Source organism: Chrysemys picta, chromosome 8 (genome assembly GCF_011386835.1).
Source record: "Chrysemys picta bellii isolate R12L10 chromosome 8, ASM1138683v2, whole genome shotgun sequence".
In the NCBI taxonomy this organism is placed as follows: Eukaryota; Metazoa; Chordata; order Testudines; family Emydidae; genus Chrysemys; species Chrysemys picta.
In genome coordinates this window covers 58,154,266-58,179,507 of record NC_088798.1, presented here as the reverse complement: position 1 = coordinate 58,179,507, position 25,242 = coordinate 58,154,266, and the positions used below count along the sequence as shown (strand labels likewise).

At 46.6% G+C, this 25,242-nt stretch overlaps 1 protein-coding gene across 17 annotated transcripts in view; it reads left to right on the top strand.

Moving 5' to 3' along the window:
* The window catches only part of RALGPS2 (Ral GEF with PH domain and SH3 binding motif 2), a 286,135-nt gene that overhangs the window by 18,883 nt on the left and 242,010 nt on the right, over nt 1-25,242 (top strand). For 8 of the 17 annotated variants that reach the window (XR_010590027.1, XR_010590025.1, XM_005304201.5 and 5 more), the window contains exon 2: nt 11,722-11,861. Coding sequence is in view for 12 of the 17 variants with exons in the window: in XM_005304201.5 (XP_005304258.1) it covers nt 11,805-11,861 (57 nt within the window). In the remaining 5 variants the exon portion in view is untranslated. Of the gene's footprint in view, nt 1-3,563; nt 3,700-10,252; nt 10,409-10,502; nt 10,584-11,721; nt 11,862-25,242 lie in introns of all 17 variants that reach the window. The other 9 variants (XR_010590024.1, XR_010590026.1, XM_005304200.5 and 6 more) reach the window with 2 other exon arrangements.

Here is a 25,242-nt window from a genome sequence, read left to right as displayed (position 1 = left end):
TTTGTAAGCAAGTAGTTTTTAAGTGAGGTATAACTTGGAAGTACGCAAGACAAATCAGACTCCTGAAAGGGGTACAGTAGTCAGGAACGGTTGATAGCCACTGTTCTAGAGCATCACCTAATAAAAACATGTATTTGTGGAAAACAACCCATTTTTTGGGAGCCACTCTTAATAGAGATAGTAGTAATCTTCTACTGTCTAAAGATGGCCAAATCAACCCTCTTAAAAAACAAAACAAACAAAAAAACCCAATCAAAAACAACCTCCCATTTTCCCAACCTATCTATTTGACCATGAAGCTGTTTATTATAACCCTTAGGAAACTGGCTAATCCTGAGATATATTGTGCTTTGCTGAGTGGCCAGTTTCCAAGGGATTGTGTAAACTGGAGACAGAAATTGTGCTGGGAGAGGGAGGAAGCCAGGAGTATAGTCACTAGGTCAGGGCCCCTGAGAAGAGCCAGAAATTTTATTCCCATGACTCCCACTGCAAGGAACTTCTGCATTTGGTGCTTGGCTTGGGATCTCTTTTAGGCCATATAAGGGCTGAAGACCTGTGGAAGCCCATATATTCATACTCCACACCAATATTCAGACAATTTGACAAACACTTGAGGTATTTCTCCTGATGGTAAAAAGAGAGGTTATGCAGATCCTTAGAGATAAAACAGCCTTCTTGTGCTGCTGTCTGTAGAGAGTGAAGTATATTAGACCAGGTCTTTCCCTCAGCTGTACATCTAGCAGATAAGAGGAGACTCATTTGTGGATAATATAAGATGGGGGGGGAAAAAGAATGATTTCTAAAAATGTATATGACTTGTTCATCATTCTTATGATGCGGGTTTCCCCAAGTGGGTCTGCTTGGTTTGAGACAACACCAAATGTTCCAAATATATCTGTTTTTATCCTTTGTAGTTCAGGAGCTATGAAGATGTAAAATTTGCCTCTTATTTCTGTTTATCTAATGGATCAGTTTTCTTGAATTTGTTTGAAATTACTTGTCAAATGATTTCTGCAAATTTCTGGTCTGCAGCTTGTTGGTGAGCAGTTTGAGTATATGATATTCAGAATTTGGGCTGCTTTGATTGGCAGTATTGCCAAATCCACACAGTCAAAAATCATGACTGCCCCAAAACTTCATTAGGTTAGCTTAAAAGTTATATAATTTTGGGTTCTTTTTATTTGCCTTCTGGCTTTTGATCCTTTAGGGTTTGTGTTTTCAAGTCTTTCTCCACAACTGTGAGGGCTAGAAAGCTATTTTTAATGAAAGCTGAGATTCTCCTGTAATCTCAAGTAGCTAGGAGCTGAAGCTTTAAGAAGAAAATTCTGAAATTCCTGATAAAATTGAGAGTTGGCAACATAGACATGAATATTGTATGTATGTGTGTTTTTTCTGTTCCCAGAGAGAATAAACATAATTCTTAGAATTAACTTTCTGATGTGGATAGTTGCAGTTTTAAACTTGCTCTCTGTGGATGCTATGCAATATCTTCTTGAAATCTGCTGTTAGAGCAAACATTCCTGTGAGTGAACTAAAGTCACTTATTAGAATGTTTCTGGCAACAACAGAGAACTTACCTTCAAGGGAATGGAGCTCTTATCTGAATGGAGACAGTGCTCTATTCTCTCAAGGATTCCAAGCGGGATGCTGAGGTAATCAAGCATACCAGCACCATACTTGAAGCCATTCAAGTATCAGCTTCAACAAAGGCAGAGGATGCCATCCTTCACTATCTCCAACCAGAATACTCCTCCAGAAAGCAGTCCTGTTTGTCAGGAGGCATGTAGCTTTAATCTTCCTTGTGAATATTTTAAAGCACAATTAACTTGGGTTAATATTTTTAGGGTGTATAAAATTTCTACTAAACAGGTAGACTCTGATACTAAATATTGAGGTCAAATTGGAGGTAGTGTAGTGGGAATCTTAGGCCTGATCTACGCTGGGGGAGAGGGAAGGAGAGAGCGATCTAAGTTACGCAACTTCAGCTATGTGAATAATGTAACTAATCTTTTTGCGGATACAGACTAACACGGCTGCTACTCTGAAAAATGTAACTGAAGTCGACGTACTTAGGTCTACTTACCGGGGTGTCTACACTGCGGTAAATTGATGGCTGACGCTCTCTCGTCTACTCCGCCTGTGCCTCTCATCCTGATGGAGTACCGGAGTAAACGGGAGAGTGCTCAACGGTCGATTTATCGCGTCTAGACTAGATGTGATAAATCGACCCCTGCTGGATTGATCGCTGCCTGTCGATCCAGCGGGTTATGTAGACAAGCCTTAGTTGTTCCCACATGCCCATCCTTTTGTGGTATTTAAATTACTGAGAGCTCCTCCACAGCAGAGGATTGTAACTGTGCTGTTCCTATTTTTTTCCCCTCCTATGTGGAGGCACTGTGTGTATCAGCAGCAAAATGATTGAGGTGCTCAGAAGGAGAATAGAGGCAGGAAGCAGAAGAGACCAATTGCAGGAGAAGAGGTTGCTGAGGGAACAGATGAGTAGTTTGCCTCATTCCTTTCTAATCAGTGGTGATGTGTTGACTTGGTGGTCTGGTGCCAGTATGTTTGAGTTTTTGTTTTTTCTAGGCCAAAATGAGCACAACCAGTTGATGGGGTGGAGGGTAACTTCTTGTATGTAGAGATTTTCTGTGGCAGACTGAAATAGCAATCTTGGTAAGCTCTGGAAACAGTCTAACACTGTGGTAAGAGCCTTTGATAGGAGGAGAAAGTCAAATAGGTAGGGGAAATGGTGTGGAGTTTTGTTTTGTTTTTGGAAGACCCTTGATGAGCAAAGGGGCAGAAATTCAGGATGGGGTGAGATTGACAGAAATGAAAAAGAATACACAGACAAAAAGAGGAAACTGGAGGCAGTTGTTGAATACTTGGATTGGTGGCAGGAAGGAATAAACCTTCATGCTTCACCTCCAATCTCTTGTCTTTATCACTTTTGCACACTACCCATTTAAGAGTGATGTTTTTGGGGGTTTGGGGAAAGAATTCCCTTACTGAGAAAAATGAAATTAATACCCTTAAATATCTATCTCCAACATTCTTTCACCATTAAATAATAAAACATCAATAGCTATTTTCATTATATGACCAAGGCAAAGTTGTGTTTCGAGTCAGCTGTAGGAACACAAACTAACACATCTTATCTTATTTACCACAGATGTGCTGACATGAATGATTGTGATGCAAATATAAGGGAATAAACAAAATTTTAAACTCTCTTGGAAACATGGCAATAAACTTTTTCCAAATGGAAAAGAACATTGCCATCTCTCAGAAGCATTGTTTACCACCAGCTACTTGGAAAATCCTTCCTGTCTTTTGTTACTTCTTTCATTTTCAGTTCTGTTCTAGTCTTTCATTTTTCACTGTGTGATACCAGCCCTGAATATTCCTGGAGCCTGGGCACCACGGAAGAATATAACTCGCCACCCATGGGCATGATTTCCCGTTACAAAAGCCATGTTGACTCTTCCCCCAACAAATTGTGTTAATCTTTGTGTCTGATTAAATCTGTTGGTGTTTTGTTTTTGTTTTGTTTTGTTTTACTACAGTTTCAACCAATTTGTCAGATACTGAAGTTAGGCCTACTGGCCTGTAATTGCCAGGATCACCTTTGGAACTTTTTTCTTAAAGTCAGTGTCATATTAGTTATCCTCCAATCATCTGGTGCAGAAGCTGATTTAAATGGTAGGTTACATACCACAGTTAGTAGTTTGCTCACATTAGTGATGGATATGTCTGTCTGGAGGTGGGAGCTTACGTGGGTCTGCTCCAAACTCAGAGTTCATGGTCCTCGTGGGACCTGTCTCTGCTTATTAATGTCAGGGAGCTAAGGGCTGTCCACCTAGCCTGTCAGGCTCTCCTATCTTAGGTAAAGGGAAGAAGCCTGTTTGTTCTCACAGATGACACAGTGGCAATGTTCTGCCTCATCAGGCAGTGAGGAGTCCGCTCTTTTGTGCTTTGTCATGAGGCAATTCGCTAATGGAACTTTTGCATTGCCGATTTAATCAATCTCAAAGCCTCTTACCTTCCAGAGGTGCAAAACAAGCTTGCAGATCGTTCGAGTCACCAAGAGTGATCTCTCCACCTGGACGTAGCCAGGAGTGTTTTCTATCAGTGGGGGAATCCCCAAATAGACCTGTTTACAACCAAAGCCAACAGGAAATGCCACCAGTTTTATTCCCTACAAGGTCGCAGTCCTGTTTCCATCACAGACACTTTCCTACTATCCTGGTTGAACAAGCTCTTCTATGCTTTTTCCTCAAAGTCCACTGCTACTCCAAGTTGTTGCTAACCATAAAATGAGACTTGCCTGGGTTATACGAATAGCCCCAGCCTGGCCCCAGCAGCACTGGCTCTCCAATCTGTTGGTGGAGGCTCTGATTTCACTTCTTGTTGGACCCAGACATAATTTTGCAGGATCATGGTTGGCTGCTCCAGCCGAACCTGTGGGCACTTCATTTAACAGCTTGGAGGCTCCATGGCTAAATCCTACAGAGGAGTAACTCTTGATTGGAGCAAGTTCACCATGTCTTGTTAAATAGTAGGTAGGCTTCCACCAGGACTACTTAAATTTTGCAATGGAAGCATTTTTTCATCTTATCTCATCAATTCGAGATTTCCTCAATCCAGCATAGCCTGGACTATCTATTGCACCGAAAACATCAAGGGTTGGTGATTAATTCTGTCCAGGTCCACTTAGCAGCAACATCAGCTTTCCATCTTCATGTGAACAACTGTATCACAATCAGATTTTTTAAAGGCCTGGAAAAGTTGTATCCTCGGATAAGGAAACCGGTTCTCGGCAGGACTTGAACTTTAGTTTTGTCAAAGTTTATGATCCTTCCAGTTGAGGCTTTAGCAATGTGCTGCTTACTATACCTATTACTGGAAATTGGCTTTTTTAGTAGCAATCACTTCAGCCAGGAGGGTGGCTGAGCTGTGTGCTCTGACATCTGAACCTCCTTGTACAATTTTCTTCAAGGACAAAGTGTATCTGCACCCTTATCCAAGATTTCTCTCTAAAGTGGTATCTAATTTTCATATTAGCCAGTCAATTTACTTGCATATGTTTTACACAAAACCCCATGCCAATAGAGAGGAGCAACACCTGTGCATGCTAGATGTTAGAAGACCTTGGGCATTCTACATAGGTAGGACTAAACAATTCCATTTGTCAACCCAACTTTTCATGGCCATCACAAACAGGATGAAGTCTCTCCCAGTATCATCACACAGAATTTCATCATTTTTGTGTATACAGGCTGGCATTTCCACAGCGAGCAAAGTAACATGGCATTCCACAAAATCACAATGAGCCTTGTCAGTGTTTCTTGCACAAGTCCCTATCTAGGACACTTTTAAAGCGGCAATTATAAGTCCCCACCTTCACATCCCCATTCTGGAGACTCTTTTAAGTTTGAATGAGTTGTGCGTGTACATAGACTCCCATGACTTCTGCTTTGTAGCATGTGAGCTGCCAAGAATGGAACGGACATGGGCAATCACTCAAAGAGGATAAAACAGTTACTAACCTTCCATAATAGTTGTTCTTCAAGATCTGTTGTACATGTCCATTCCACAACCCACTTTCCTACCCCTCTGGGTTGGAGTTGTATGGTGAAAAGGAAAAGGGGAGGGCAGGTTTTGGGGAAGTTGGTGTTATGCAACGGCAGAGGGTGATTGAACCGCACTGATGGGTAACACTGAGGAAGAATTTTCCAGTGACTGAGTGTGGGGTGCACAAACACCGAGTGCAATGGACATGTGCAACACATCTTAAACAACAGTTATGGAAGATTAGTAGCTATTTTTTTTTCTTGCTTTTTCAACTCCCAATTGGTCTCTTATCTTTGAATGAACTAGTCAGTGAGCTGAACTAGTTGAATAAACTGAAATAAAGAAAACGTTGTCTGCATCTGCAGAAGAGACTGCTGCTATCCAAAGCTGGTTTAGCATTCCAACAAAGCCTGGTTCCAGGTGTTTGCCAGTGACTTCCACCAGTTCAGTGACATAACTTTCTTTAAAACTTGGCAGCAAACATGTACTGCTTAATATTATTTTTTAAAATGTTCTTAATTTAAATTATTTTAATAGGTCATAATACATTTAGGCTTTAACATAAATTGTCATTTTAATTATAAATAGGTTTGTTTTTTATTAAATTAAATACAGGTTTATATTTTTTAAAAAATCTGGCTTTAATAGTCCAATTTTATTTATTTATTTATTTAAAAATCAACTTTTTTATTCACCATGGGGCAGCTGGTGGTAAATCCTTCTCCAGTTCGTGAGCTTGCAAAATAAGACAAAACTCATTTCCAAAGGGCCTCCCAGATTCTGGCTATGTCTGCACTAGAAATCTTACAGCGGCACAGCTGTACCGCTGCAGCTGAGCCACTGCAAGCTCTCCTGTGTAGACTCTCTCTGCCACTAGGAGAGAGCTCTCCCACTGGCATAATTAAACCACCCCCAATGAGAGGCAGTAGTTGTGTCAATGGGAGAGCATCTTCTACTGACATAGCACTATCCACACTGGCGTTTCTGTTGGTGCAAATTATGTCAGTCAGGAGTGTGGTTTTTTAACACCCCTGACTGACACAAATTTTACTGAAGAAGTGCTAGTGTAGACATAGCCTAAGAGTTAAAGGGTTTTTTTTAAATAGTTTTTTAAATAATCTAGTCACACTTAAAAGTATTCACTGACCAAAAAAACCAACCTTCAATAATGCAGAGTTAAGGTATCTCGTGCCCTTCACAGACAAAAGTGCTGGTGGGGTAGGGTTACCATACGTCCAGTTTTTCCCAGACATGTCCGGCTTTTTGGTAATCAAACCCCCATCCGGGGGGAATTGCCAAAAAGCCTAACATGTCCGGGAAAATACCGGCTGGGCACTTCCCCTCCCGCGGCTGCTCTGCTCCTCCCCTGACTCTTCGGCTCTGTTTAAGAGCCAAGCTGCCAGAGGACTCTGGCTTCGGGCAGCCCCCATGCCTCTAGACCCTGAGCCGCCGGCCGGGCACTTCCCCTGCCGGGCTCCAGCTGCTCTGCTCCGGCGGCGCAGGGTCCGGAGGCAAGGGGGCTGCCCGAAGCGGGAGCGCTCGGGCAGCTTGGTTCTTAAACAGAGCCGAAGAGTCAGGGGAGGAGCACAGCAGCCGGAGCCTGGGAGGGGAAGTGCCCGGCCAGGGGCGCAGGGTCCGGAGGCACGGGGGCTGCCCGAAGCCCGAGCGCTACCGGCTTCACGGTTTGCCGGGCAGCCTCCAGACCCTGCGCCCCCGGCTGGGCACTTCCCCTCCCGGGCTCCAGCTGCGCTGGGGAAGCGCCGGCCGGGGCTGCAGGGTCTGTGGGCTGCCTGGCAAACCGTGAAGCCGGTAGCGCTCGGGCAGCCCTTTTCGTGTGGCTGGGAGGGAGGAGGGGGAGTTAGGGCGGGAACTTTGGGGGAGGGGCGGGGAATGGGCGGAATTGGGGCGGGGAAGGGGTGGAGTTGGGGCGGGGCCAGAGCCCTGTGGAGTGTCCCTTTTTTTTTATTTTTTAAATATGGGAACCCTATGGTGGGGACAGTGCTATAGCGGTGGGAGATGCTTTTCTGCCAGTATAGCTACTGCTGCTCATTGGGGGTGGTTTAATTATGCCGCCCGGAGAACTCTCCTGCTGGCATACAGCAGCTACACAGGAGAGTTTTCAGCGGTGCAGCTGTGCTCATAGGCGCCGAATGCATTGGTGCTCCAGGGCTGTAGCACCGACAGCCAGCCTTCCCCCGCCCACCCTTCCTCCCCCCCCCCCCCCCCCCCGAGCACGCCGCGTCCTCGCTCCTCCGCCTATCTCCCAGCTGCCGCCAAACAGCTGTTTGGAGGCGTTAACAAGCTCTGGGGGGGAGGAGCGGGAATGTGGTGTGCCCAGGGGAGGAGGCGGGGCCGTGGCGGGGATTTGGGGAAGGAGTTGGACTAGGGGTGGGGCAAGGGTGGGAAGAGGTGGGGCAGGGATGGGGCCTCATGGAAGGGGTGGAACGGGGGCAGGGGTGGGGGTAGGGGGTCGAGCACCCAGGGAAAAGCGGGGAAGTCGGCATCTATGGCTGTGCTGCTGTAAGGTCCGAAGTGTAGACATAAATTCCAGTCTGCTGTTCTTTCCTCTAGGCCACATGATTTGGATCACTAATGCTGTTCCATGCCCCCACGATTCTAGAACATTTAGAATAATTGTTCTTTAAATAGAAAAGTCTTGTCAACCTCAGCTGTAGTAGAGCTAGCTCTCTGCTTTAATATTGTATGAAGTTAATCATCAGCAACTGCTTTGCTATATCCTGATTCCCAGCACAGGATAATCCTGAAATACAGGAGGCTCTAAGAGGTGTGAAGTGGGTCATTCATCTCAGTATGATGGTCTCAGCTAATGAGAGCACCCCTTAGAGATGAGTACAGCCTGAAACAATGGCTCTGACATGTGAACTGCTCCATTCATCTCAGTGGGTGTTCCATCCCCCTTCCCCAGTGTTTTGAGAAACCTGTGATGTGTCTAAATCATACCTGTTCTCACCACCTCCTCCAGTCTCAGCAGTGTGTTCTTGGTGCATGCTCCTAGCATGTCTATTCTCAGCTCCCCACCCCAAGCAGCAGGGCCACAGAGCTTGAACCCCAGATGCCAGCTCACGCATAGGGCAGGGAGAGACTGGCATAGACCCCTTCAGAGGGTCAAGGTCCCTCAAATATGGGCTCTTGGCTCCTCTGTTCATGCATGCGTGCATGCTCTATGTATCTTGTGACCATTAGGCACGTGCCTGAAATGAAAGCTAAATTCTTTGGTGAATACAGTTCTGAATTTTGCTCCCCTAAAGGGGCAATGGGGCAGACACTAGTTGGGGGTAACTCTTGAGCGATTAAGACCCCTGTTACAGGATTGGAGCACTGGTTTGATCCCTAGGTCTGGGCAAAAAAATACATCAGCCTTAAGAGAACTGTTTTTTCAGATTGCTGTATCTTGGGAACCCCTTGGTCAAAATACCTCAAATTTGGCTCCCTAACTGTACCCTGTGCCCATTTGAGGCACACCAAATTTCAAGGCAATCCGAGTAACCGTGCGGGAGCATGTAGAAGAGTTGAGCTTTAAATAGAAAGCTGGTCTTGCCCTTAGCTATAGCAGGCCTGACAGTCTGCTATAATAAACTCAGAGCTTGTCTACACTTACAGCTGCACCAGTGCAGTGGCACAGCTGCACTGGTTACTGAAGACACTCCATGCTAAAAGGAGAGCTGCTCCCATCGGCGTAGGTACTACACTTCCCCAAGAGGTGGTAGCTATGTTGACAGGAGAAGCCCTCCCTTTAACATAGCGCTGTCGATGCTGGGGGTTAGGTCACTATAACTATGTTGCTCAGGGGTGTGGAAAATCCACACCCCTGAGCAACGTAGTTATACTGACACAAGTTGTAGTGTAGATCAGGGCTCAGCAAGTTTCCTTGAATGTTTTTAAGTAGTTTTTTCTCTAGTGCTTATTTAGAAGATACTACATCATGGTTTCAGTCTGTTCTTGTTTAATTGAAAAATAATAGCTAAGGCAATAAAGTAAAATACATTTTTTTAACATTAACCCCCTTCACAAAGAATCAGAAAACAGAAGGTATGTAGAAATCAAATAGGCTGGTGGGTGATCCTGAAAAAATGAGGCTTTTTAGAAACCCAAACTTTTGTGGACAAAGGTCATGAATAGAAAACTTGTTAGTTGATTCCTGGCTCTTGTGCAGAAAAGCTATCTGATTATAGTATTGTATTTGTTGTGTCTCATAACTTTTTTAAAAAGACAAATGATCCCTGAAGTTGTGTGAGGGAAATCACACATTTTTCAATAGAAAGCCCTTATCCGACAATTGCAGTCTCAGCTCCCTGAAACACGTGTCCAGCTGTTTGTTTTTAGTTCATTAAACTTGCTGCTTTAAATAGTCCTATCCTTCTGGTGGATCCATGCATGCGTTGTGAGAGGCAGGGGCTGCTTCCTTGCATGACTGCGTGCAGATACTATGGCAGAAAACTATCGCCTCCTGTTGCACCCACTACCGATTAACTCTTGGCCTGAGGTCAGAGTCATCTTTGAGCACTGCTACTTTTGAATGGTGGTGGTTAAGGAGGTAAGGAACTTGTTTATTACTGTAATTCATTTTTAAGTTTAAAGTTGCATTTTGTTTTCCTGTTTTGTTGTGAGTGGGTTTTTTGAAGCTGAGCTAATAGATTTCTTCTCTCGTGGTTCCTTCTAGGATTCAGAGAACAGGAGTGGTTCATGTCCAGAGTGAAGACGTGCTCCCAGACACTTCTGTCTTACATCTTATCTGATGCAGTGGGGTCCAAGGGATGTACCAGTCTTCAGGCGATGGAAGTGGGGAAATCACTGGGTGCTGGAGCACCATGAGGAGGTAATTTGAGATCTGAGATTAATCTGGGGACATGAGGATTGGGGAATTGCCTGACTGTATCTCTTCACTAATGCCCCTCTATTTTCTTTTTCAGAATTCAGGAATGTGGGAGAGGTGCATCAAAGCAGCTACTGGATTATTGTGCCAACAAGTAGTAAAACAAGCACATTCACAGGTTGTAATTGCGTAGTGGCTGCTTAATTTGTCCATCTTTTTTTGTTTTGTTTTGTTTTTCATGTAAAGCCTCTGGAGGGGAAAACTAAACAAGAATATATTTAAACTAAACTTTTTTTTTTGTATTTAAAGTTTTTTGTAAAAGCTGATAAAATGTTTATTAAACATATCTTTTGTCCCTCATTATTGCTCTGTGGATTGTAGCTACTGTGTTTGGGTTTATACTGGACAGAGTTGAGACCATCCAAATACATCATTGACTGCTTTGGTGCAACTGATATGTGTGAACAGAGTTGGCATATAACCACTGTTGATGGGTTGCTGCTATCTAAACTACTTGCAGTTGCATGGCTGCTCTAAATTGCATCAGTGGACCAGCTCAGCATAGATCAGGCAAGGATTGGTGGAGAGCAGAGAGATCTTGAAAGCCTCAGGATGTGGGCCTATATTTCAAATCTTCCTCTTTTTTTTTTTTTTTTTTTTTTTTTTTTCTTTCCTGCAATGATCTTTTAATTATCAGATTACTCCTGGGCATGTTGAATTACTTAAATGTTTGTTCTTGCAATCTCTTGCTCTTTAGGATTACATATTTGTCAGATGTACTAATGAAGATTACTGCAAGTAATTTAAAACTCTTCTATACATGTTTGAGTGTGTTTTTGGAAAAAATTCCATGGAATGAATTAACTTTATTTTGTGTCCGTCTTGTGGCCTTTTATTGCAGTTTTAATATTAAACATTTTAAAGTCCTATCGGATTGTTCATAGTTACGTTAAACCGTCTGTTTTCCAGTTAATTGCAGCCCTGCCATAGTTCTGACTTGACTTTAAAATATAAAAGTCATAATTAGCAAATTCAGGAAATGTATTTAATCTGTACTCTGATTAAATACAAATGTAGATACCAGTAAAAATTAAGCTAGGATCTGTTTCTCAACACTAGGGGGCACTAATATTTCATGAAATTGAAAATAAAACAAACCTTTATTGTATCAGTAGCATTCATATATAAATAATTTTATTGCTTTGACGGTCCTAAAATATTTTTCCTTACCAAACAGTTTTTCTGTGCAGAAATGAAAACAACAAGCCGCATTATTATAAGAATACAATTTCTGACTTGCTTTCATTTTCTTGTAGGAATGATTACTCTGTTGCCTTGGAAATGAAGTGACTACCCTGCTGCTGTAAATGTAGGGCAGAAGATCAATGGTGTGGGCAGTATGGAGCTAATGAATGGGCAGTTGAGCAATGTTAATATTGCCGCTACTGCTTCAGAGGTAAGGATTACAAGCTTACAGCCCCTTTATTAGTTAGTCAGATATTTAAATCCATAAAATGTATAGGGTTACAAAACCTCCCCCCCCCCAATTGAAACAGTGACTTTTTTCTTTCTACAAAGATACGTTGTGCAGCAGGGTCTTATTCTGTGGATCTTGTCTCTGACATTTGACAGTTCATATTTAATTTAGTTCAAAATTTTGAGTTTTTAGAATGCTTACCGGCCAGGAGCATGAATCAGCCTGTGTAGATTTGCCATAGGCAATAAGTGCCTCTCCTCAGTTTCTATGGATGTGGTAGAAGCTTTTCAGCTCTTGTTGTGTCCGATTATTCTATCGCGCTGTGCCTGGTGTGTAAAAGGAGTCTAATGAAAACTCTTACGCAGTTCCAATTTTTATTTTATTCTTAACTTTTGATAATAATTTCAAACTCAGTAAATGGGTGAGGCTTTGGCACATTTTTGTTGATGATGCGCCTCATATCAGTTGCCTTCTCCAAAGCTTTCTCACACTGCCTGGATGCCTCAGGTGAAGTGTTAGAGCCTCTCTGAAGCACACACTGTAGTCTTGCTTATGGTGGAGCATCTCTTTCTGTTGCTTGTCTCAGTCCTCTTAGTGCCCCCATCCTGGGCTTTTAAGAGCCTTCAAATAGACTCTTGTTTCCTAGGTCCTTTGCTTATAGGCTGTATGTTACACAGACAGCAGATCTTATGGTGGGTTACTTGACTGCCCTTTCTCATTTAACAGCAGTTCCAAAGAGACAAGAGGTACTTTTAATGTGGATAAGCCATAGGACATTCACGCTGCTGAGCTATGTGCTTGGGAAATGGGCTCCTACCGTTGTAGTGGGTTTTGGTTTAAGGGTAGGGGCTTGTTATATCTTATTCAGTACCCTGTCTTTATCTTGAGGAGACCTTAGGATGTGAGGGTGACAAGACAAATGTCTCTTGCTTCCTGGATGATCAGGATGAATCATAGGGTTCTCCATAAATATACTTCTTCAGAGATGGATGTTATGTGAGTAGAAATAACACACCCCATGTGCTTCCACTGAGAACTAGAGATTGACTTCCATCCAGAAGTTGCTCTCTTAGGTTTCTCATACAATGAGTCTTGGTTCTTTTACTCCTGTTTATGAAATCTGCTTTTGTAGTAGCCATTAGTACTTCTTGAAGAGTGGGTGAGGTAGGGTGTCTAACAGCATCACTCTCCCCCCGCACCCCCACCTCCTTCACAGTCATCTGGGGGGAGGGATAGCTCAGTGGTTTGAGCATTGGCCTGCTAAACCCAGGGTTGTGAGTTCAATCCTTGAGGGGGCCATCTAGGCGTCTGGGGCAAAAATCTGTCAGGGATGGTACTTGGTCCTGCTGTGAAGGCAGAGGACTGGTCTTGATGACCTTTCAAGGTCCCTTCTAGTTCTGTGAGATAGGTATATCTCCATATTTAAAAAAAAATCATTAACAATAAGGTCACACAGTGACTATATCCCAAGTCCTGCCAAAGGTATCTTCGGACTTCCACATGTCAACCTATCCACCTTCCAGTTTTCTTCCCTAAGTCACTCTGGTTTTTGTAAAGGAGAAAATACGTTACATACACTTGATGTAAAAGTCTAATGCCCTCCTGATTTAGACAGAACTAAGCCCTGTAGGAAATCTCAGAGATTATTTCTCTCCGTTGCAGAGAACTAAGAGATCTCTGATTTCCAAGCAAAGACTCTCTAGGTGGATATCTGGCTGCATTACCTACTGCTATCAGTCTCATGATCTTCAGCTTCCATAAGAGTATTTACTCACTCTTCTTCAATAGCCTTTTCTTAAGAACTTTCCCATTGCAGAAATATGTAGAGCCATTAGGGTTACCATACGTCCTCTTTTTCCCGGACATGTCCAGCTTTTCGGCAGTCAAACCCCCGTCCGGGGGGAATTGCCAAAAAGCCGAACATGTACGGGAAAATGGCGGCTCTGTTTAAGAGCCGGGCTGCCTGAACGCTACCGGCTTCGGGCAGCCCCGTGCCTCCAGACCCTGCGCCGCCGGAGGCCGGGACGGGAAGTGCCCGGCTGGGGGCGCAGGATCTGGAGGCACGGGGGCTGCCCGAAGCCGGTAGCGCTTGGGCAGCCCGGCTCTTAAACAGAGCCTCCAGCGGCTGGAGCCTCCAGCCCCGGGGGCTCTGTGTAACTGACCCAGTGTCAGTTACACAGAGCCAAAGAGGAGCAAAGCCTCCAGCCCCCTGGGCTGTGTGTAACTGACACTGTGTCAGTTACACACAGCCCCAGCCCCTGGAGGCTCTGTTTAAGAGCCGGGCTGCCCGAGAGCTACCGGCTTCGGGCAGCCCCCTTGCCTCCGGACCCTGCGCCCCCAGCCGGGCACTTCCCCTCCCGGGCTCCGGCGGCACAGGGTCCGGAGGCACGGGGGCTGCCCAAAGCCGGTAGCGCTGGGGCAGCCCGGCTCTTAGAGCCTAAGAGGAGCAGAGCCTCCAGCTGCGGGGGCTCTGCTCCTCTTCGGCTCTGTGTAACTTATACAGTGTAAGTTACGCAGAGCCGCCGGAGCCCCGGAGGGGAAGTGCCCGGCTGGGGGCGCAGGGTCCGGAGGCATAGGGGCTGCCCAAAGCCCGAGCGCTACCGGCTTCACGGTTTGCTGGGCAGCCTCCAGACCCTGCGCCCCCGGCTGGGCGCTTCCCCTCCCGGGCTCCAGCTGCGCTGGGGAAGCGCCGGCTGGGGGCGCAGGGTCTGGGGGCTGCCCGGCAAACCGTGAAGCTGGTAGCACTGGGGCAGCCCTTTCCCCCTGGCTGGGAGTGGGAGGGAGGAGGGGGCGGAGTTAGGGTGGGGGAAGGGGCGGAGTTGGGGCGGGGCTAGGGGGTGGGGAAATGGGCGGGGCCATGGCCCGTGGAGGGTCCTCTTTTTTTTTTTTTTATTTATGAGATATGGTAACCCTAAGAGCCATGACTTGGACATCCATTCATATGTTTGCTGAACACTGTGTTATCACTCATGCCTGAGCTTCTGTTGCCATATTTGGCTCTACTGGTCTGTCTTCGATCCTAGACTCCACTCCGAAGCCCCATCCCTCTGTAGAGAGTAATGCTCAATAGTCACCTAGAGTGGAGCACCCATAGTTCCTACTTGAAGAAGGGAAGGTTACTCACCCTGTGCAATAATTGTGGTTTTTCAAGATGTCCCCCTATGGGTTTTCCACTACTCGCCCTCCTCCCCTCTGCTTCATAGTTCTTTACAACTGGTTCCACGGCAGAGAAGGAACTGAGGGCGGTTTCCCATGCAGCTCTATACAGCCTCAGTGTAAGGCACAAGGCTGCAGGGGGTGTGTGGGCCCAATGGACACTGTTACCTAAAAATCTCCAATCTGAGGTGCATGGAGCACAAACGCACCTAGAGTAGAGCGCCCATAGGGGGACACATCTTGAAGAACTACAGTTACTGCATAAGGTGAGTAACTTTGTCTTTTTCATGTTCTTTAGGATTATGCTGCATATTTGATTTTTTTTTTTTTTTTTTTTTTTTTAAGCTGGCAAATGTAAATGGGAGAAGAGGTGTTTAAAGTGGATACTGCTTGCCATTTCTTGTAATATACTAAAAACCAAAGGATGTTTGTGGGTCAGAATTAAAAAAGACAAAACAAAAAACTGTAAAATTGAGTTCACCACAGTCTGAAGACAACTTGCTTTTGTCTATACCCACGTCTTTTCCCCTGTCAGATCTATACTCATTGTTTTGCTGTATGCAGTGGTGTTGTAGCCGCGTTGGTCCCAGGATAATAGAGAATCAAGGTGGGTGAGGTAATATATTTTATTGGACCAATTTCTGTTGGTGAGAGGGACAAGCTTACCCCAAGCTCTTCTTCAGATCTGGAAAACTAACTCGGGCCCAATCTGCACTATAGAGTTAGGTCGACATAAGGCAGCTTACATTGACCTAAACTCTGTTAGTGTCTACACTACAGTGGTGCTCTTGCCCATACAAGTCGCCCAGTACATAACTTAATTCCACCTCCGTGAGAGGCATAGTGCTTAGGTCGATGTAGTTAGGGCAACACAGTCTCCATGTGGACACTGCGTTACTTATGTCGTCTGACTGTCAGCCTTGTGTGGGGCTGACAGCTGAAGCTCTGCCAGGCTCAGGGCTTACAGCTGCCTCCCCCTCCAGTGCTGATGGCTCGAGCTGTCAGCCCGGCATGGGGCTCACAACAGGAGCTTCTCCCCCTGCCTCCCACCCTAGGGCTGACAGCCCAGTGCAGGACTCAATTTCACCACAGTTTCAGAGCTACTATTATTTCACTTTTCTCTGGCTGTCAGTCCTGGGGCAGGAGGACTCCAGCTGTGAGCCCTGTGCTGTTGTCAGTGGTCCCCAATGCCCTACTATAGTGGATGCAAACAATCCTGGTGAGGATGTGGAGTACCAGCAGAAGGAGGCTAGTGTGGACACCAGCCCCTGATTTAATTGCTGTGGTGGTTGGAGGTCGATCTAACTTAAATTGACCTAATTTTGTAAAGTAGACAAGCCCTCAGTTTCTCTGCTAAATACCATATTTGAACAGCTTGTTTAGAATAAGTAGTTAACACACATTTCAAGGGACCATTCAAGCTGGAGTGGTCAATTAATACCCTTCCAGTCATAGGGAGGGAAGGAAAGGAGGAGTGGGGCAAAAAGCAGCTGGGTGTTAGTGGGTTACAGATTGTGCTTCACCCAATGACTCCCCTTCAGTTTGTCACGCTTCTTATGTCACATTTAAATTTAGGCTGCAGTATTGTCAGAGTGCCCACGTTACTGTTTCTTCTGTGAAATGCCTAGCACACTTGGATGTTGCCAAATAATTATGGGATGCCAGTTGTGCCTCCAATAGTTAAGGCTGAGCTGAGTTTTAGACATAAAGCAGGGATTCATCCTCATAGTTGTGTATGAAAAATACATTGTATCCTCCCCAAAATGGGTGTTTGAGTATAGCAGGGGGTAGTCAATTTGTTTTTTGTCAAGTGCCAAATTTCTTGGACAAGGTATAGTCAAGGTCCAGACTGCAGAGAAGAAAATAATAAAAAACTGGAGGGAACTCCAATTGCTAGGAAAAGGCAGGTGTTAGTAATGGGAGATTCAATCATTAGAAACGTAGATAGCTGGGTTTGTGATGACCGGGTGACTTGCCTGCCTGGTGCGAAGGTTGCGGATCTCTCGGGGCATCTAGACAGACTTGTGTAGTGCTGGGGAGGAGCCGGTGGTCGTGGTACATGTAGGTACCAATGACGTAGGGAAGGGTAGGAGAGATGTCCTGGAGGCCAAATTTAGGCTGCTAGGGAAGAGACTGAAAATCCAGGACCTCTATGGTGGCATTCTCAGAAATGCTCCCAGTTCCACACGCAGGGCCAGGTAAGCAGGCAGAGCTTCAGAGTCTCAATGAGACGATGGTGTAGAGAGGAGGGGCTTACATTCATTAGGAACTGGGGAAACTTTTGGGATGGGGGGAGCCTATACAGGAGAGATGGGCTCCACCTAAACCAAAGTGGAACCAAACTGCTGGCACTAAACATCAAAAAGGTTGTAGAGCAGTTTTTAAACTAGGAGAGGGAGGAAAGCCAACTGCTGCAGAGGAGCATGTGGATCGGACAGAGACTTCTCTTAGGGGAGAGTCTAATGATAGAGAATCTCCAGGTTCTAGTCAGGAGCAGAGGATGGAAGAGGATAATGTAAGGGCCAGATCAGATGATAAACATTCACATAAAAAAGAATCTGACACATCAGAAAAGGGCAGACAAATAAACGGTGACACGTTTTTAAAGTGCTAGTACACAAATGCTAGAAGTCTAAATAATAAGATAGGTGAACTAGAGTGCATTGTGATAAAGGAGGATATTGTTATAATAGTCATCACAGAAACCTGGTGGACTGAAAGCAATCAATAGGACACAATCATTCCGGGGTACAAAATGTATCAGAAGGACAGAACAGGTCGTGCGGGGGGAGGGGGGGGGGAAGAGTGGCACTATATGTGAAAGAAAATGTAGAATCAAATGAAGTAAAAATCTTCAGTGAATCCACATGTTCCATAGTATCTCTATGGATAGTAATTTCATGCTCTAATAAGAATATAACATTAGGGATCTATTATCGACCACCTGATCAGGACAGTGATAGTGATGATGAAATGCTAAGGGAAATTAGAGAGGCTTTCAAAATTAAGAACTCAGTAATAGTGGGGGATTTCAATTATCCCATATTGACTGGGAACATTTCACTTCAGGACGAAATGCAGAGATAAAATTTCTCGATACTTTAAATGACTGCTTCATGGAGCAGCTGGTACGGGAACCCACAAGGGGAGAGGCAACTCTAGATTTAGTCCTGAGTGGAGCGCAGGAGCTGGTCCAAGAGGTAACTGTAACAGGACCGCTTGGAAATAGTGACCATAATACAATAGCATTCAACATCCCAGTGGTGGGAAGAACATCTCAACAGCCCAACACTGTGGCATTTAATTTCAAAAGGGGGAACTATGCAAAAATGAGGGGGCTAGTTAAACAAGTTAAAAAGTACAGTGACTAAAGTGAAATCCCTGCAAGCTGCATGGGCGCTTTTTAAAGACCCCATAATAGATGCCCAACTTCAATGTATACCCCAAATTAAGAAACACAGTAAAAGAACTAAAAAAGAGCCACCGTGGCTTAACAACCATGTAAAAGAAGCAATGAGAGATAAAAAGGCTTCCTTTAAAAAGTGGAAGTCAAATCCTAGTGAGGCAAATAGAAAGGAGCATAAACACTGCCAAATTAAGTGCAAGAATGTAATAAGAAAAGCCAAAGAGGAGTTTGAAGAACAGCTAGCCAAAAACTCCAAAGGTAATAACAAAATGTTTAAGTACATCAGAAGCAGGAAGCCTGCTAAACAACCAGTGGGGCCCCTTGATGATCGAGATACAAAAGGAGCGCTTAAAGACGATAAAGTCATTGCGGAGAAACTAAATGGATTCTTTGCTTCAGTCTTCACGGCTGAGGATGTTAGGGAGATTCCCAAACCTGAGCCGGCTTTTGTAGGTGACAAATCTGAGGAACTGTCACAGATTGAAGTGTCACTAGAGGAGGTTTTGGAATTAATTGATAAACGTAACATTAACAAGTCACCGGGACCAGATGGCATTCATCCAAGAGTTCTGAAAGAACTCAAATGTGAAATTGCGGAACTATTAACTAAGGTTTGTAAACTGTCCTTTAAATCGGCTTCTGTACCCAATGACTGGAAGTTAGTTAATGTAACACCAATATTTAAAAAGGGCTCTAGAGGTGATCCCAGCAATTACAGACCAGTAAGTCTAACGTTGGTACAAATTAGTCGAAACAATAGTTAAGAATAAAATTGTCAGACATACAGAAAAACAAACTGGTGAGCAATAGTCAACATGGTTTCTGTAAAGGGAAATCGTGTCTTACTAATTTATTAGAGTTCTTTGAAGGGGTCAACAAACATGTGGACAAGGGGGATCCAGTGAACATAGTGTACTTAGATTTCCAGAAAGCCTTTGACAAGGTCCCTCACCAAAGGCTCTTACGTAAATTAAGCTGTCATGGGATAAAAGGGAAGGTCCTTTCATGGATTGAGAACTGGTTAAAAGACAGGGAACAAAGGGTAGGAATTAATGGTAAATTCTCAGAATGGAGAGGGGTAACTAGTGGTGTTCCCCAAGGGTCAGTCCTCGGACCAATCCTATTCAACTTATTCATAAATGATCTGGAGAAAGGGGTAAACAGTGAGGGGGCAAAGTTTGCAGATGATACTAAACTGCTAAAGATAGTTAAGACCAAAGGAGACTGTGATGAACTTCAAAAAGATCTCACAAAACTAAGTGATTGGGCAACAAAATGGCAAACGAAATTTAATGTAGATAAATGTAAAGTAATGCACATTGGAAAAAATAACCCCAACTATACATACAATATGATGGGGGCTATTTTAGCTACAACAAGTCAGGAAAAAGATCTTGGAGTCATTGTGGATAGTTCTCTGAAGATGTCTGCGCAGTGTGCAGTAAAAAAAGCAAACAGGATGTTAGGAATCATTAAAAAGGGGATAGAGAATAAGACTGAGAATATCTTATTGCCCTTATATAAATCGATGGTACGCCCACATCTCAAATACTGCGTACAGATGTGGTTTCCTCATCTCAAAAAAGGTATACTGGCACTAGAAAAAGTTCAGAAAAAAGCAACTAAAATGATTAGGGGTTTGGAACGGGTCCCATATGAGGAGAGATTAAAGAGGCTAGGACTCTTCAGCTTGGAAAAGAGGAGACTAAGGGGGGATATGATACTTATATAAAATCATGAGTGATGTGGAAAAAGTGGATAAGGAAAAGTTATTTACTTATTCCCATAATACAAGAACTAGGGGTCACCAAATGAAATTAATAGGCAGCAGGTTTAAAACAAATAAAAGGAAGTTCTTCTTCACGCAGCGCACAGTCAACTTGTGGAACTGCTTGCTTGAGGAGGTTGTGAAGGCTAGGCCTATAACAGCGTTCAATAGAGAACTGGATAAATTCATGGTGGTTAAGTCCATTAATGGCTATTAGCCAGGATGGTAAAGAATGGTGTCCCTAGCCTCTGTTTGTCAGAGGATGGAGATGGATGGCAGGAGAGAGATCACTTATGTAACCCCCAACAATAATGATGAGTAAATAAAACAATTTCAGGGTCTGTTCAAAAACGTCTTCTAGTTTGAATTTGGCCCGAAGTACGCCAATTGACTACCCTGGGAGTATAGAATGAATTTTCTGAGAATTTTACAAGCAAATGCTTTAGTTTGAGGTAAAATTAGTATTATGTAAAAATTAAATTATGATCTTTGAAATACTTAGCACCGATTGGCCGATCTTTTGTTCTTTCATGATCTCAGTAATGGAATAATAGGTTCTTCAAATGTGTCATAGTTAAAATTTACTGAAATCTTGTGCATAAGCCACATTATTTGTAGATTGTTTTTGGTATTCATGGGCTTTTTTTTCCTCTGTGTTAATCATAATTGAAAGTTCTTCTTCGAGTGCTTGCTCATATCGATTCCAATCAGGTGTGCGCGCGCCGCGTGCACGATCGTCGGAGAATTTTCTACCCTAGCAACACCCAGGGGGTCGGCTGTGGAGCCCCCTAGAGTGGCGCCTTCATGGCGCTGGATATATACCCCAGCCGACCCGGCGCCCCCTCAGTTCCTTCTTACCGCCCCTGACGGTCGTTGGAACTGTGGAGCGCGGCATAGCTGTTCTCCACTCTCCCTAGCTTATCCTGTATTGTTTGTAGATAATTGTAGTTGTTGTATAGTGTTAGATAGTTGTTCATTTTACTTTTTAATAGTTGTAGATAGTTAGAGGGGATAAAAGGGGGTTGTTCTCCCCCCTTTTTCCCCCGGCGCATAGCCGGGCTCATGCCCAAGGCTCCCGGCTTTAAGCAGTGCGCGTCCTGCGCTAAGCCTATGCCCACGAGTGATCCGCATGACTCGTGTCTGAAGTGCCTGGGAGAGTCCCATCAAACAGATAAGTGTAAGATCTGTAAGGCCTTCAGACCGAGAACCAAAAAGGAGTGGGACTTTCTGCTTCGGCAACTCCTCATGGAGGCGGCACTTAGCCCGGACACTCCATCGGCGCGTCAGGCCCCGGCACCAAGCGCCTCGGTGCGCAGCGCCCCGGCGGCACCGACTGCTTCTGCACCGCGGGTAGAGTCGGACAAGCCTCCGCGGCACCGGCCTCCTTCGGCACCGCACCCGCCACAAGTGCCTCGGTGCCGATCCTTGTCCCCGGGACATAAGAAATCCCGCAAGGCACAGGAGACTGCTGTTCTGAAGACGCCGGCTCCCCCGGTGCCGGGAGTAGAGCCGCGTCTGCCTTTAGACCACCAAAAGCAGGTGCCTGCTACGCCGTCGACTCCGGCTCCGAGGCCGTTGAGTCCGGTGCGGACTGGATCACCACCTCGGTCAGTGGTGGAGCCTTGTCTCCCTTCGACCCCAGAGACCTTCGCGACGGCGAGAGACCTTATTGCTCTCATGGATCCGGCACCGCTCCAACCACCGGCACCGTTGGCTCCTCGTCTGGTGCAATCCAGGGGCAAGCCTGCCCGGGTGCGCCCGCCATCTCAGGGAGCGGACCCACGGCACCGCTCCAGATCACGAAGCAGGTCCCGACGCCGCTCGCAGTCCCGGCGCCGACTATCACCTCGGCACCGGTCGTACTCACGGCCAAGATCCTCGTCGCGGCACCGTTCTACGTCCCGGCACCGTTACGATCATCGGTACCGATCGAACTCCAGACGTAGTTCCCGGCACCGGTACGAGCGACGCTCAGCTTCGAGGGGCCGCTCCCGGCACCGTGCCTACTCGCCGTCGCCTTCATCCAGGTCCAGATCAGAATCTCGGCACCGACGTGGTCATCGGCACCGATCCCGATCTCGGTACCGCTCACCGGCACCGCGCAGGGACCGGTCATCTCCGGAGCGGCACCGTACCATCCGGAGCTAATTTCGGCGCGATCGGCACCGCCTTGGCCCTCGAGATCGGTGTCCCGTTCCTCCGATGGGGCCTCGAGATCGGCGTACCCCCCTCAGGGGCAGGCCGCTGAGGCGGACATGGGCCACTGGCAGGAGGTAGCGGAGGATCCCACTCAGGGACCTACACACTGGTCGTTCTGGACCCCATGGGCGTATCACCAAGCGCAGGGGGCTCCACCATCAGCCTCTCGCTCGATACGCTCTGAGCATAGGGCTCCAGAAGCCACCATCTCCCGCCCTCCCCCAGGGGGCATGGAGGCTTCCGTGCCCGCACCACCTGACGACCTGGACCCAGGGGCAGGCGACGCTCCGCTCTAGGGCTCATTGGAACAGGACCCGCCCTTAGATCCCTTGCCACCTGAGGCGGCATCCTCATCTTCCCCAGATGAGGCGGTGGCGGGCACAACGGCCACAGGTCCGCCCCCGATAGATCTTCGGGCACACCAGGACCTATTACGTAGGGTGGCACGTAATATGGACCTACAGGCAGAGGAGATAGTGGAGGTGCAGGACCCCATTGTGAACATCCTCTCTGCGGATGCCCCATCCAGAGTAGCATTGCCCCTGATTTGTACGATCCAGGCTAATGCCACTGCGATATGGCAAACTCCTGCCTCTATTCCACCCACAGCCAGAGGGCTGGAAAGAAAGTACTTTGTCCCCTCAAAGGACTATGAGTACTTATACACTCATTCCCAGCCGTGTTCACTGGTGGTGTCATCGGTGAATGCAAGGGAGCGCCACGGTCAGCAGGCTGCAGCGCCCAAATCGAAGGACGCTAAGCGCTTCGATTTGTTTGGGCGTAAGGTATATTCAGCCGGAGGGCTGCAACTTAGAGCGACTAACCAGCAGGCGCTCTTGAGCCGCTATAACTTTAATTCCTGGAACTCTATGGGGAAGTTCAAGGAGTTGGTCCCTCAAGACTCCAGGGAAGAGTTCGGGGCCTTAGTGGAGGAGGGTAAGAAGGTGGCACGGACCTCCTTACAGGCCTCCTTGGATATAGCGGACTCGGTTTCTATGCTCCTGTCTATGGGGGCCATAGAGGAGGTTCCACTAGAGTTAAGGGGCAGGGGATTTTATTCCCGCTACTTCCTGATCCCCAAGTCCAAAGGGGGTCTGCGACCCAACTTAGACTTACGCGGACTCAACAAATCCATAGTAAAGTTGAAGTTCCGCATGGTCTCATTGGGGACCATTATCCCTTCCCTGGATCCTGGAGACTGGTTCGCCGCCCTCGACATGAAAGACGCATACTTTCATATTGCAATTTACCCACCTCACAGGCGCTTCCTGCGATTCGTGGTAAGCAAGGTGCACTATCAATTTGCAGTCCTTCCCTTCGGCCTATCCTCGGCCCCAAGAGTGTTCATGAAATGTATGGCTGTCGTGGCAGCATACCTTCGTTGGCAAGGGATACAGGTGTTCCCGTATTTAGACGACTGGCTGGTACGCGGTCGCACCAGGGAGCAAGTTCGAGCTCACGTCCACATAATAGTACACACATTCCACGAGTTGGGCATTCTACTCAACAAAGAGAAATCCACTCTAGAGCCTACCCAGAGGATAGAATTTATTGGGGCAGTCCTAGACTCCAGACGTGCTCAAGCTATTCTACCAGACAATCGCTTTCATACCATCACAAGCCTCATTCGAGGGCTCAGGACCTTCCCGATTACCACAATGAGGACGTGCCTCACCCTGTTGGGTCACATGGCCTCTTGCACGTACGTAACCAGGCATGCCAGGCTTCGGCTTCGCCCACTCCAGGCCTGGGTATCATCGGTGTACCGCCCGTATCGGGACAGCCTGAACATGGTGATCACGGTTCCGAACTCGGTCTTGACCTCCCTCACCTGGTGGTTGGATCACAGTGTGGTTTGCGAGGGAGTGCCGTTTCACGCCCCGCAACCCTCCCTGCACCTGGTCACAGACGCTTCATCTCTGGGTTGGGGTGCCCATCTCGGCAAACACCATACCCAGGGCCTGTGGACCGCACCCCAACTAGCCCTGCACATCAGTGTTCAAGAGCTGATGGCGGTGCGCCTGGCTTGCCAGGCATTTCTCAATCTCCTACGTGGCCGCTGTGTGTTAGTTCTCATCGACAACACCACGGCCATGTTTTACATCAACAAGCAAGGAGGAGCACGTTCGTCGATTCTATACCAAGAGGCCATTCGCCTGTGGGACTTCTGCATCGCCCACTCGATCCATCTCACGGCATCGTTTCTTCCTGGAGTGCAGAACACACTAGCGGACCGACTCAGCAGGTCCTTTCAGACGCACGAGTGGTCAATTCGTCCGGACATCATCTATTCCGTTTTCCAGAGGTGGGGATTTCCCCAGGTAGACCTGTTTGCATCTCGAGCCAACAGGAAGTGCCACACGTTCTGTTCCCTACAAGGGCGAGCTCTGGGCTCTCTATCGGACGCGTTTCTTCTATCTTGGAAAGACCACCTGTTTTACGCTTTCCCTCCTTTTCCTCTGGTCCACAAGGTGCTGCTCAAACTGCGCAGAGACCAGGCACAAGTAATTCTAGTCGCTCCAGCGTGGCCGAGGCAACGCTGGTACACCACACTGTTGGAGCTCTCGGTTCAAACACCGATCCCGCTTCCGTTGTGTCCAGATCTCATCTCTCAGGACCACGGCCGACTATGTCACCCCGACCTACAATCACTCCACCTCACGGCGTGGTTACTCCATGGTTGAACCAGGCAGAGCGACAATGCTCGCACTCTGTCCAGCAGATTCTTCTGGGCAGTAGGAAGCCTTCGACACGGACCACGTACTTGGCCAAGTGGAAGCGGTTCTCCTGTTGGTGCGAACAACGAGCCAAGTCCCCGTTACAGGCACCTA